The sequence below is a fragment of the Barbus barbus genome (genome assembly GCF_936440315.1).
Source record: "Barbus barbus genome assembly, chromosome: 45".
In the NCBI taxonomy this organism is placed as follows: domain Eukaryota; kingdom Metazoa; phylum Chordata; class Actinopteri; order Cypriniformes; family Cyprinidae; genus Barbus; species Barbus barbus.
Genome location: NC_136723.1, coordinates 25647615 through 25663068, shown reverse-complemented (window position 1 = coordinate 25663068; position 15454 = coordinate 25647615). Strand labels below are relative to the sequence as shown.

At 32.1% G+C, this 15454-nt stretch overlaps 1 protein-coding gene across 2 annotated transcripts in view; it reads left to right on the top strand.

The window, feature by feature from the left end:
- wdr70 (WD repeat domain 70) overlaps positions 1-15454 on the top strand; it is an 86708-nt gene that overhangs the window by 14467 nt on the left and 56787 nt on the right. For both annotated transcript variants that reach the window (XM_079408217.1, XM_079408218.1), the window contains exon 9: positions 2613-2689. In XM_079408217.1, the coding sequence (XP_079264343.1) occupies positions 2613-2689 (77 nt within the window). The remainder of the gene's footprint in view (positions 1-2612; positions 2690-15454) is intronic.

Sequence of the window (15454 nt, the reverse complement as noted above, 5' to 3'; positions counted from 1 at the left end):
TGTATATGCTCTCTCAAAGGGACGGTAGCCATTGACTTACATTTTACCAGCAAATTGTAATTTTGAGTGAACTTTAATTAAGGGTCAGAAAGAGACAAAGCAGTATGCGTCTTATGGATGCTTTTTGTCTGATTTGTGCTCAGTATCTGCTCTGCTTGTTCTCATGCTCGGAGGGTTTCTCAGTTCTCACGCTCTGTTTGTTTGCTGCATCTGGACGCTGTTTGTTGACTGAGGCGTAATGAGGTGTACATGAACTACATCAGAGAGGCCAGCGCACACTAAATATTGCACCTGGTCCTTCGGCCCGTCCGCAGACACGCTGTCCCTCTGTAATCAGTGTGTGACCGATGCTCGCGTCACTAATGTAGCGGGACAAACCGCTTCCACTGGCTTTGATTGGAATTAGCTTTCTCTCCTCTTCGGGTTCGTTATGTGCCATTGCGAGTGCATTTCAGCATCAGACATAAATATTGTTTTCTTCAATCATTGTCAATGTCTTGTTTTGCTGCTGAAAGATGCCAACTGGACGTCCATAACAGAAATACTTGAATGCAGTCAGTTTTATTATCATAGTTATTACTTCCACATGCGAGCACATTTGCCGTACTCTATAGACACACTTGTGTACTATTGTAGTATGTATTAATATTACTTTTTCATTTTTATATTTTAATTTTAGTGTATTTTTTTTAGAAATTGTTACTATTATCAATGTTGAACACAGTTGTGCTGCACAATATTTCTGTTGAAACTGAGATACACTGGGGTAAGTGATATTAATATTTCTACTCATTACGGACACATTAAATGGATCAAAAGTCACAGTAAAGACAGTTATAATGTGGCAAAAGAAAAAATTAAATAAATGCTATTCTTTTGAACTTTCTAATCATCTGTGAATCCTGAAAAATAAAATCTATCTGTGTTCAACATTAATAATAATAACAAGCATTATTAATAATTGAGCGCTAATGATAGTAATTCAGATTTGCATCACAGGAATAAAATATATTCACACAGAAAACAGTTATTTTAAATTGTAATAATATTTCACAATTTCCAATGTATTTTTGATCTAATAAATGCAGCCTTGGTGAGAAGAAAAGACTTTCAAAAACATTAAAAACTATAATAATTAAATAAACACAACTAATCAAAAGAACAAGAGCACAAATAATAATAATTAAGCTTAAAAAATTATTTAAAACATTTTAGTGCTTCAAATACTTAAAGTTTTTAGTTTTATATTTTATTTAATTTAACAAAAACAATATTTAATAGTTTTTGTGGGTGTTATTAGCGGTCAGTCATATTGGTCAGTAGCTCCAAACAAACCATCTTTTGTTTCCTGTTTAGTCACTGACTGACAGGAAGCAGTTGTGATGCGTGATCGGAGTCAAATCATGCCAGATATCTGCTCTGAATTTGTGTTTTGTATCCCATGAGGCCAGTTGTGTGTCTTTGGGCGTCTTGAAGGTCAAATGAACAAATGCTGCAATAAAGTATTCAGAACATATTTGTTATGATGCGGAGAATGAATGGCACGCTTTAATAATGCACTTTAAACAATGCAGCATGTGCTCATCATTACAGACCATCACTGACAGCTTTATTTATCCTCTCAGAATGACTTTATAAAAGCGTTCTGATGTTCTTTGATTGGACGCTCATTTCCTGTCTAAATGAACACTTTAAAGTCAACATTGGAAACATGTTTTCTTCTGTAGAGTGTGAATATGAAACAGAGTATTCATTCAGTCGTTTGATTCATGTTAGGATGATATGTATTAGTAGTGGTGTTTAGTAAGAAAGATATAAATAATTCTAAAGTGCCTTTTGTTTTTCATAATTTACGTTGATTAATCATCCATAGTAAGACCAAAAAATGTACTTTAATATATAGTCAGCTTTGACATGCTGACATTTGATTCAAATTATTCATTGGAATTTTATTCAGATTTTTATTTATTTATTTATATTATTCAATTATTTATTATAATTTTATTTAGGTAATAATTATTATTAATAATAATACGTTTTTAATAATTAATAATTAGATATTATTTTTATATATTTATTAACATGATTAAAATTATTTATTATTTTTGTAGTATTTATTTATTTATTTGACCCAAACTTTTGGAATTTTATCCAGATTTTTTTTATGTATTAATATAATTAAAATTATAGTTTAAATTATTAATATAATTAAATTATTATTCATATATTATTTTTTATTTATTTATTTTATTAATATGATCCAAATTATTTATTGGATTTTAATTCAGATTTTATTTATTTATTTATTAATATGAACCAAACGTTTGGAATTGTTTCCAGATGTATTAATATGATTCAAATTTTGTATTGTCCTTATATTTATATTTAAGTTATTTGTTGATGATTCAAATTGTCTATTGGAATTTTATTCAGATTTTAATTTTATTTATTAGTATTATTTAAATGATTTATTGGTATTTTACTTAGTATGTATACGTGTGTTTATTTATTTATGATTCAAACTATTGGTTTATTTATATGTTAATTGTATTCCTATTTTTTAGTATGACTCTGAATTGAATGTTTAATTTGTGCTTTGCATGCTGTTGTAGGGTCACACAGCGATGCTGAACGATGGCTGCTGGCATCCCAAAATGAAAGAGGAGTTTCTGACCTGCTCCAATGACGGGTGAGTCGTCCAATGCGAATCCTTTCGTCTTATTAAGCTTGATTTCCACAGTCGTTAGAGCGCTGGCATTTAGTGAACGTGTAAAGAGTCTCGTTCTGTCTTTGAGGTTAAAGTCGAGTGTTTCTGCAGGCATTTTGTGTTTGCATATTTGAGTGTTCATGGCCTTTCTGAAAACCATTTGTTCTTGAGTTTTAACCCATAATCCCAGGGGATTGTGGGTATTTCACTGGGCTTGTTGTGAGTGATTCAGTTTGATGTTAGTCACTGAAACTTTCCAAACCACATGGAGCCAAATGCATGATTGTCTTAATCAAATTTAACTTTTGTATAAGCTCTGAAATATATTCCTCAAACACAATCCATTCTTATAACTCATAACTTAAACAAAAGTGATATGTTTTTTGATCAGATTTTATTATTTCTTTAAATATAATAACCTTTATGGCAGTCATCATGAAAGTGAGTCAGATTTAATGATTCAGTGAGTCTTTTTTTCACACTGGTCTTTTTGGTCAATTCAGGAATCGCTTCATAAAATAATTTGTTCATACAAATGATCATCTTTTATTGTTTAACGATCCAGTCAGTGAGTCTTAATCCTGATTCAGTCATCTGATAGTCTGATTCAAACAGCAACTCATTTAGACTCCTAATGACTCCTTGTTCATAAGAATCAGTCAGTTATTATATTTGTTTAAAATAACATTTATGGCAGTCATCAAGCAAGTGAGTCAGATTTAGAGATTCAGTGAGTCTTTTGTCAATGACAGAATCATGCAGATGAGTGATGCAGTGTCTGAGGGCCTGAAGACCACGGGCATCCCAACAAAGGTCTTCGGCCTTGTCCCTTACACACAGACATTTCTCCAGTTTCTCTGAATCTTTGGATGATGTTATGCACTGTAGATGATGATATTTGCAAAGCCTTTGCTATTTGATATTGAGGAATGTTGTTTTTAAAGCATTCCACGGTCTTTTTACGCACTCTTTCACAGATTGGAGAGCCTCTGCCCATCTTTACTTCTGAGAGACTCTGCCTCTCTAAGACATCCCTTTTACAGCTAATCATGTTACAGACCTGATGCCAATTAACTTCATTAGTGGCTAGATGTTCTCCCAGTTTCTTGCTTTTTCAGCCCTTTGTTGCCCAGCTTTTTTGAGACCTGTAGCAGGCATCAAATATGAAATGAGCTCATTTAGTGGATAAAAGTGTAAAATTTCTCAGTTTAAACATCTGTTATGTTCTCTCTGTTCTGTTGTGAGTAAAATATTGGCCCATGTGATTGAAAGTCTTTTAGTTTTCATTTTATTCAAATTTAAAAAAACATCCCAACATTTCTGGAATTCGGGTTGTATTAATAAGCAGTAATTAGGAGTATTTTGAGGCAAAAATCATAGTTAATAGTGAGAATTGGACCATAATCTAAATTTATGTAGTTACTTGAAAGAATTAAAAGAACTGTTTCATGTCTATCCTCGTATCATTAACTTGATATAGAGTTTAGAAAAAGTAATAAGTAATTAAATACCTTTTGGAGAGAGTAATTTGTACCGTACACAGTTGAAGATGTAATTAGTAACTAGTAATTAATGACTTTTTTAGAGTAACTTACCCAACACTGGTCATGCTGTATGTTTTTTCTCTCTTGCAATAATGCGCCGCTGCAATAAATGCCGATACGTTCAGTGTTTTGCAGCGTTCCTGTTGAGATGTGTCAGTGTTCACAGCCTCCAAACTACAGGCCTGTGAAATGTTATATGCGTGTAAACCTGCGTCAAATCATGCCCTCGTTGTGTTCCCTATACAAGCGCTGGTTTTGCTGTGCATCTGAACCGTGGCGTTACAGATGTAGCTGTGGTAATATAGATTCTGGAAGTCGTCGCGTGGCACGTAGCGGCGCATGTCGACGCGTTCAGAGGAGCTCGAGGAACAGCTGCAGATGTGAGCCGTCCCTGGTGGGACATTATATCAGCGCTCAACAGGGGCCACATGTGTCCTGTGACGGGCCTGTGCGGGGTTAACAGGGGCCACGCAGGGGCCGAGATGGACTCTTTGGTGCGATTACTGTCCTGCTCGCTGTAGATTACTCTGACAGACTGACACCATCGGTTCCCAAGGGTTCATGGGATGGATGAGCCTTGAGTTTGACCTGACTGAAAATAGCTGTTTGGGGTGTTTTATCACATGTAGAAGCTGAGAAGTCTTTGGATGTGGTTTTGTTTGGAAAGACATAGAAAGCTTGTTTGTGTTGCTCTAGTCTGCAATAAAATAAAAAGAGCACATATTGTTCTGTCAAAGGGGATGATGGGAAATGTAGTTTTGTTGGAAACCTAAACCGGCTAAATGAATAGTGTTTTCTGTCGAACATTATCTCAGCAGTGCTGGACAAGCTAAAACTAAAATCTAAACTACTGTGAGAATTTTTAAATGTTTTTGAAAGAGTCTCTTTTGCTCAGCAAAGCTGCATTTATTTGATCAAGAATACAGTAAAAATGGTTAAATATTATTCTAATGTAAAACAGCTGTTTCTCTGTGAATATGTGTTAAAGTGTAATTTATTTCTGTGATCTGCAACTGTATTTTCAGCATCATTACTCCAGTCTTCAGTGTCACATGATCTTCAGAAATCATAATAATATACCGATTTACTGCTCAACAAACATTTCTGATTATTATTAATGTTGAACACAGTTGTGCTGCTCAATATTTTTGTAGGAACTTTTCAGGGTTAATAGAAATAGGGTTAGTATTAATGAATAGAAAGTTAAATTATATTTAATTTCACTTCAAACTTGTTTATGTTTGTTATTTAAATATAAATATATATTTAATACACACTGAAAAAATGATGGTAAATTATTTTAAGGTAAGTGGTTGCAATAAATTTATTTTAGCTACATTTAGATAAACAAATTTATTTGACTAACTTTCAGCAAAATTTGTTTATTTAAATGTTGCAACCACTTACCTTAAAAGAATTTAGTAAATTCAATCTTTTTTTTTTTCAGTGCATTTTATATATTTATACATTTATTTATACAATATATTTATAGATTTTTTCGTGAGTGTGTGTGTGTGTGTGTGTATAAATATATATGTATAGGCTTTCCTGTAGCTCAAATAGTAGAGCATGGCGCTAGCAACGCCAAGGTCATGGGTTCGATTCTCAGGGAAAGCAAGAGCTGATAGAATGTAGAAACTGTAACTTGAATGCAATGTAAGTCATTTTGGATAAAAGCGTCTGCTAAATGCATAAATGTAATATACATGTATATATAAACCCCAAAACGTTTGAACGGTAGTATATATCCAGTACCAAATAGTTTCTCTTTAAATGTAATTCACACAACCCTACCTTGATGAAATGAAATTAGCTCCACATCAATTTAAAGTGTTAATTTTGTACACATTAAAATTAATTATTCAAAAAATAATTATTCTATAATTTTTTTTCATATTTATTTTGTAATATAATAAATATTATTAAATTATTTTGTAAAATTATTTAAATGTTTTACCCGTTTTTTTTTTAATGAATTCTTGTAAACGTGCGCTAGTGAAAGTCTCTCCAGTCCTTTTAGCTGTTTTTGAAGTCTCTCGCTTCATGCTGTGACAACTTAAACAAGTTTCTGTCTCAACTGCGACCGATCATAGTGTGTCTGCGGACCTGAGCTTCCGGTGGATAAGTGTGTTTCTGCAGACGGCCTGATTACACACATTATTTCTGGGGTGAAGCGCTTTTTTTATCGGGGTCCCGTCTGAGCTGAATGCATCTCATCTGTGGTGTTTGCAGACGGGGAATCCGTCATAAATAGAGCAGGTTTCAGCGCACATCTGTACAGTCATTGATCGCTCACAGCGGTGTGGCTTTGAGCTGATAATAGTACAGATAAAGATGAATTCATCTGACCCTCCTGCTGCCAGAGCCTCTTTAGTGTCTTATTTTGCACAAAAGCTGTCCCCGGTCCCTTAGTGCTCCAACATTGGGCTGGTGAAACCGTTTGATCGGTTGTTTGGGAGTGAAACGCTCTTTAAGACCATCTCTCAGCACTGCTGGGCCTTTAATACACATCATGAATCATAGAAACATAAAGCAGAACTGTAGTTTTCATTAACAGAGACCTCACACACTTAGTAAAGATCACCTGAGTGAGATGGACACACATGAAAATAACTGTTCACTGTTAAAAATATTAAGAGGAATGTATTTATTTGAATTTTATTAATGAATACGTCCAGTTTTACTTTTGTAATTTTTATCATTCAAAATGATTCTTGCTGCTTCAATACAAAGATTTGTTTATTTTTGTAATTAATTAATTATTTTTTAGAATTAAGTCTTTTTTAAATTTAAAAATACATCATACACCACCGTTCAAAAGTTTGTGATTGGTAAGATTTGATCTCTTCTGTTCACTAAGGCTGCATTTGTTTGATAAAAAATACAGTAAAAATATGAAATATTATTCCTATGTGAATATGTGTTAAAGTGTAATTTATTTCTGTGATCTGCAGCTGTATTTTCCGCATCATTACTCCAGTCTTCAGTGTCACATGATCTTCAGAAATCATAATAATATACTGATTTACTGCTCAACAAACATTTCTGATTATCAATGTTGAACACAGTTGTGCTGCTCAATATTTTTGTGGAAATGTTTATTTTTTAAAATTCACAGATCTTTTGTGACATTATAAATATCTTTGCTGTCACTTTAGATACGTTTAATATATCCTTAATGAATAAAAGTATTAACAGTAGTGTATAAAAATGTTATATACATCACAATTTAAGTATTTGTTTTTGTTAAATCCTAAATTTAAATGTTTCTTTAGTTTTCTTTATGCAAAATATAATGAGGAAAGTCTTCTGCAGTTCTCTGAGCGTTTCTCCAGAGTCGGGGAACTCCGCTCTCGTTCGCGGCTGTCAGGTGATGAATTGCGGTGACCTCTGCGTGACCCTCACTGCATTGTTCTGTAACGCGGTAAAATCCCGGCGCGGTCCGAATGCCGTGGATTCCCATCATGCCTTGCTGCAGTGAGAGCAGGTTTCTGGCTCCACACTAAAAGCTCTGGAGATCTGCCACCTGCTACAGCTACTACTCACAAAACTCTCCACCGCTTCAGTGCTATAATATTTGTGTTTCTCCTGCAGAATAAACACTGCGGAGCCGTAATAGCGGGACGGATCAGTTTTAATACGCGTGTATGAATTTGTGTGTATAAGCACTGGTGACATTTATATGACCCTGCAGCACAGAAGCAGTCATCAGTAACACAGGTATATTTGTAGCAATAAACAATACATTGTATGGATCAAAATTATACATTTCTCTTTTATGACAAAAATCATTAGGATATTAAGATCATGTTCCATGAAGATATTTAGTACATCTCCTACTGTAAATATATCAAAACTTCATTTTTGATTAGTAATATGCATTGCTAAGAACTTCATTTGAACAACTTTAAAGGAGATTTTCTCAATATTTAGATTTTTTTGCTCCCTCAGATTCCAGATTTTCTAATAGTTGTATCTCAGACAAATATTGTCCGATCATAACAAACCATACATCAATGGAAAGATTATTTATTCAGCTTTCATATGAGATGTATACATCTCAATTAATTAAAAATGACCCTTATGATTGGTTTTGTGATCCAGGGTCACATTTTTGTTTTAAAAGGTGATGCTGAAATGAGGCTGATGTCTGGAAACGACCGGGAGACCGTGATGACAGACGTTCAGGAGGACTGTATTTCTAAATGTTTTGAACATGTTTGAGATCTGTATTAGAGACGGATTAGGAGATAGATATCCCATATGCTTGGGATCCTTGCTAAATTGCTGATCTTATCGGAGTTAAGTTCAAGTTTATTTGTACGATACAATATTTTTACGATACAAATCGTTGCAAAGCAGCTCTACATATTTATATCTACATCTATATATTTATATATTGCAGAACCTTAATATATGTAACTTATGGCAAAATTAGTTAATTCTGTATGTTGTCTGAGTTAATTAACCTCCGGGGCTTTGGCCAAACGTCTCTGATATGTAAGAAGTATTAGGATTGTAAAACACATCTCTTCTGCGATCAGATAACTTCTGCTCACCAGTGATCATCATCTTTGCTCTTTATTTCATTATTATTTTTATTTTTTTTATCTGACAGTAATTTGCCTAAAATTTATTGTAGATGGTAGTGAACGTATTAAAATGTTGCTGAATTTAGTAATTGATTCAAAACAACACTGGCAAAAATATTAAAGTAAAATGTATTTATTTTATTTATTTATAATTTAACTAACTAAAAAAATGTACTGTTATAATGTTATCTTTAATATTATAAATTATATTTTAACATTAAAAAACAAGACATATGAAAACATTTTAATACTGTAGCTCCACTGCTAAACATGTAAAGTAAAATGTATTTATTAGAATTTTATCATATTTATTTATAGTTTATTGAACTTTTATAAAATATAAATAAAATAGGTAATATTTTATATATATATATATATATATAGGTGATTATATATCATATGATATAGTAGTATTTTAGCACTGCTAAAAGTACTATGTACTTGATAAATAAGTAAATTGTATTTTTTATTTTTTATTTTCAATTTGATATAATTTATAAATGTTATTATAATTTTATATATGTGTGTGTGTGTGTGTGTGGTTTTGAATACTTTATAGGCATTTCTATTAAGAGGAAAAAACTAATAATAATAATAATAATTGCAACAAAAAGAAACACGGTGTGTGTTTTAAATACCATAACCATCACCAATAAATGTGACCCATTTTATTTTGTAAAGATATGTTTATTGGGAATATACATATAATTCTGTAGTGTGCAAAAGCGCTAATGATATCAGAACATTCCTTTTTTAACACTTAGCAAAAAAGGTAAAAAAACAAAACAAAAACAAAAACAAAAAGAAAAATAACGACCCCCCCCCCCCCAACCAAACATGGTATAAGTGTCTCAAATGTTCGTCAAAACATCAACGTCATATCAATGTTAAATATAGGTAGAATTACTATAATTAATGATAATAATAAATAAACACAATAATGCCCAGAAACGAAGCAAGAAAATAAGAGAAAGGTAAAATACATATAACAATTAATACAAACTGGTCAATCATTAAAGCCTAACAAAGGGTGCATCAAGAAAAGGGGCCCAAATAGTCAAAGTCTGTGGGTTTTTGCCAGAATACAGTATTTTCTCAGGGGTACTACAAGATACAAGCCAGTGTTTTCTCTCTGGGGGGTGCTCAGATTTCCAGTTCTTAAGTATGCATTGTTTAGCTGCAATGCTTGCAAGCAAAATAAAATAGCCTTTATAATAGGTCATGTGAACTGATATCCACGTTTTAGGATCAGGATTAATATGATTCTTTGATATTTCAGAAATGAATGTCTCTAAGGCTGGACAAGAGCATGGAAGAGTCCCAGTAGATATTTAACATCTTTGACACATGGCAAAGTCTGATGTGAAATGTGTTGGTGTGTGTTCTTGCCCGAGCTGAACTGGATCTGTGTGGCCCGTGTCGGGCGTGGGATGGATTGGCGTCAGGGTCACATCTGAATGGGTTGCTCCTCACAGAGCAAGTGTTGCGTGTCGTTCAGAGCACTCTCCACTGAAGCTCAACGCACTGACGGTTAAGACCGTTCACAAACAATTGCTCCGAGCCTTTAAAAGCCCATTAATGGAAGAAGAGCTGCCACTAACGATTATTTTGATAATCGAGTAATCTGGCGATTTATTCTGGCATAGTGCTGTCAAACAATTAATCGTGATTAATCGCATCCAAAATAAAAGTATTTGTTTACATAATACAGTATATGTGTGTATACTGTGCATATTTATTATGTATATATAAATACAAACACATACATGTATATATTTCAGAAAAATATGTTATGTTTATATATTAAATATATATATATTTATAATATAAATTATATGAATATAATTATAGACATGTAAATATTTTCAAAATATATACTGTGTTTGGGTATTTATATATACATAATAAATATACACAGAACACAAACATATTATGCAAACAACAACTTATTTTGGATGCGATTAATCGTTTGACAGCACTATTCTGGCGATTAATCAAGACGGATAATCGGATAATTATAAAAAAAAATGTTTGTAGTAATACAAATATACCTAATTGAACAGTAGCCTTTAAAATTACTTAAAATTACTGCTATCAAACGATTAATCGCAATTAATCACATCCAAAATAAACGTTTTTGTTTGTATAATATATGTGTGTTTTCTTTGTATATTTATTAAGCATATATATATATATATATATATATATATATATATATAAATACATACATATACAGCATATATTTTGAAACATAACATATTTTTCTTAAATATATACATGCATGTGTGTGCATTTATATACATAATAAATATACACAGTACACACACACATATTATGTAAACAAAAACTTTTATTTTGGATGCGATTAAATTAATCGTTTGATAGCACTACTTAAAGCACACATATATAAAAGCAAGTAATCATATCGCAAGTAATCAACAAAACTGTTAAAATAGATAATGTATTATAAACAATATAGCTAACGTACATTTCGCAATTATTACAAAAGCCTGCAGGGGCGCCAACGGCCAGACAATTGTTTTACACTTTACTGCGCGATCTAATCCTTGTCTATATTGACATTTAATTCAAATGTCCACTTAATCTTTAATATTTGGCTACAGTCAAATAATTTTGGCTACAACCGCTGTAATTTCTTGAATATGTGGACATCAAAAAGCATAAACTGAGAGCGAGGGTTTGAGCTTTTATTTTGAAATCGCGATAAACAGTTAGCATGCTGAGAAAGATAATGATGTATTCTCTTGTGTTTGCGTTGGTTTATAAACGATTTACTTTAAAAATCTGAGGAAATGGGGCATGTTGCGTTGATACAGAGGAATAAGGTCTTTTTGAAACGCTCTCACGAGCAGCTCTTCATAATCAGTGAGCTGTTAAACACTCGGGCCGCTTTCAACAGCTTCCTTTCAATTCTGTCCTTTATTTCCATCCATCCGGGGAAGTTTTCCAGTGTCTCCGAGCACAATCCCGCAGTGGGATCCGTCTGATTGTGAAGGGGCCCCGTCAGGAGCGTTAGGGGCCGTTTGCCTTCAGTCTGAGCTGTTTTTAAGTGTTTAGTCTGTGTAAATGTGTGCTAATATAGGTATATTTGGTGTATGTCTGTTTAATTACTCTTCTAGCGTAGTTTTAATTAGTACTTTTAAAATTTTTATTAACATGTTCAGTTATATTCAAGATGTTCAACAAATAAAAAGAGATAATTTTTATAATTTGTTTATCATAGTATTTATAAATGTTTTTATATTATCTATACATATTATTAATATTGTATGTGTTCTGAAATGTATTTATTTTATTAGTTTATTTTTTGTTTTTATTTATATTTTAAGTAACAATTTATAAATATTTATTCATTTTATTTTTTTATTTATATCTATTTTATTTTTTATTGTATACAGTATAACTAAATATATATATATATATATATATATATATAAAAACAGGAAGTGTAATTCTATATTTTGTTATTTTTATATTATTTACTTTTTAATTTTTTAATATATTTTTATATTATTTAATTTAATTTAAATTATTAATTTTATTGTATTTGTTATACAATAGCATTTTTTTAATTAATGTATAATTTGCATTTTATTTATTTTTCATACTCTATTATATTTAATGTATATATAATGATTATATAATGTAATAACATTATATTTTAATGTAATTTGTATAACTATACATATGCATATTATATTAATTATCAATCATTTTTATTTATTAAATGTTATATATTTGTAAAATTATTATATCAGTTATATTATCCATTTTTAATTTAACATTTTATATAGCATTTTCACATACCTAAAGTAAATAAATGTTAATTGTTCTTGCTCACACTCAAGTTATTGCCTCCTTAAGATGAATCGTTTGTTGTATTCCACGTTTTTAAGTCACTAAATCTGTAAATATAAATGCATTTATTTTAATAATTTTATTTTGTATATTTTTTTATATTTTTATTATACATTAAATATTATGAACATAGTATTTAATATTTATGTTTATATATTCTAATATACAATTTTAGATGTACTTTTTACTTATTTTATATTAAATATTTCATAATCTTATTTTTTATTTTATATATCTTATTTATATATTTGCCTCTTATTATATATTGAATATTATGAACTTAAAATGTAATATTTGTTTTATATATTTTATATTTACCTTTTATTATATAATGTTAGATTTATATTTTATAATGTTTTTGTATTTTTTACTTATAATGTGTAGTTTTGCATTGTAATGATAATTTTGCATTGCAACTGTAGTTATATAGTAATGATTTATTATACATATTTTTAAAATGATTGTTTTTCACAAATGATTGTATGAATGAAAGAACATTTGCAACACCAGCTGGAATGTATCTTCAGAAACTCCAAGAAATGTAATTCATAAGTTTTTGTGGCAAATAACAAACATGGAATTGTTTGTTATTTTCACCTTTATTGTTGAGCCGTACATTATCAGTTTTTATGGTCTGATCCACAATACAGTTAATTCTGGTGAAGAACTGCTCACTTAGACAGGAAGAGGCTGTCTGACTGACGCGAGAAGCGGCCAGTCAAGTCAAGCAATTATTATTTGTATAGCGCTTTTAACAATGCAAATTGTGTCAAAGCAGCTTTACATTGGCTTGATATAAAGCTGGGTGGCTTTACATCAGCTTTACAGTATTTAGACGGGAAATAGTGTGTCATTCTCCTCTGGCCAGACAAAATCATCAGTTTAAATCTAGGCTGCAGCAGAGTCAGATTGTGCAAAGGACTCATCTGGTTCCTGTGGTCTTGTCCCGATGGCCGTCTTGGAGACAGGGTCTTCACTGAGGGTCAGTCTCTGGGGTCATCTAGGTGTTCTGCTGTAGAGGTCATCTCTAGGTGCTGATCCACCATCTGATCTGGATACAGTCTGGATCTGGGTGGCTACTGTGACCTCGGAATAAGAAAGAAACAGACTAATATTAGTGTAGATGTCATTCTTCTAACAATGTAACAAGTACATCAGGTGTTATGGGGAGTGTTCCCGGTTCCGGTTGACCTAATTAATGCAGCCTAACAATCCTTTAACGGATTTGAATTATAGAAATGTGATAGTGTATTATGTGTACGCCAGGTTAAAGAGATGGGTCTTTAATCTAGATTTAAACTGACAGAGTGTGTCTGCCTCCTGAACAGTGTTAGGTAGATTGTTCCAGAGTTTGGGAGCTAAATAGGAAAAGGATCTGCCGCCTGCAGTTGATTTTGATATTCTAGGTATTATCAAACGGCCAGAGTTTTGAGATTGCAGTGGACGTGGAGGACTATAATGTGGTAAGAGCTCACTCAAATACTGAGGTGCCAAACCATTCAGGGCTTTATAGGTAATTAGCAAGATCTTAAAATGTATACGATGTTTAATAGGGAGCCAGTGCAGTGTTGACAGAACCGGCTAATGTGGTCATACTTCCTGGTTCTAGTAAGAACTCTAGCTGCTGCATTTTGAACCATCTGTAGTTTGTTTATTAAACGTGCAGAGCAACCACCCAATAAAGCATTACAATAATCTAACCTTGAGGTCATGAACGTATGAATTAATGTTTCTGCATTTGACATTGAGAGCATAGGTCGTAATTTAAAACACCTTTGTTTTTTCAGAATTTAGCAGTAAGAAATTGCTAGTCATCCAGTTTTTGAGATCAATTATACATTCTGTTAGTTTTGCAATTTGGTATGTTTCATCGTGTCCCGAAGAAATATAGAGCTGAGTATCATCAGCATAACAGTGAAAGCTAACACCATGTCTCCTGATGAACATGTAAAGCGTGAAAAGTAACGGTCCTAGTACTGAGCCTTGAGGTACTCCATACTGCACTTGTGATTGGTATGATACCTCTTCATTTACTGTTACGAATTGATGACGGTCAAATAAGTATGATTTGAACCATGCCAGTGGACTTCCTCTAATGCCAACATAATTATCTAATCTATTTAAAAGAATGTTGTGGTCGATGGTGTCACAGCTACACAGTTGCACAGCCAAACAATCACAGCTTGTTCTGTGTTCATCTGAAGTCATGTGATGGAGCTGGAGACTCAGGCAGTGCATAACTGCGTTTGGAGGATCTTTGATGGTATTATTTGGCCGTGTGCCGCTCACAGCTGTAATGTGTTCAGCAGATGAAGGGAATAAAATGGGAATTTCATGGATCTTCAGATCTGCCTGTCATGCTGATGTCCCATCCTCTCTTGTTTCCGACTCGCTGAAGAGACGTTGTGTGCTCTGAATGATCTGATTCATCACTGGGTCACACAGAGACTTAAATCACTCAAACATGATTCTGAACAAATCATTCTGGCTCTGAAATCTGATCGGATGAGGCACTTTTGAAGTTAAACCTTTAATGCATTGATTATTGATTCATATATTTATTTACCAGTGTTTCACTGTTTAAAACTGACAGTGGCTGATATAAGGATGTGAACAATGTCCTTATTTGTGAAAAATGTCATTCATTCATTCAGTTATTTAAATAAATAAATATAAAAATATAAAATAAATATTATCAAATAATATTTAAAATAATTATTAATTTATCAAAT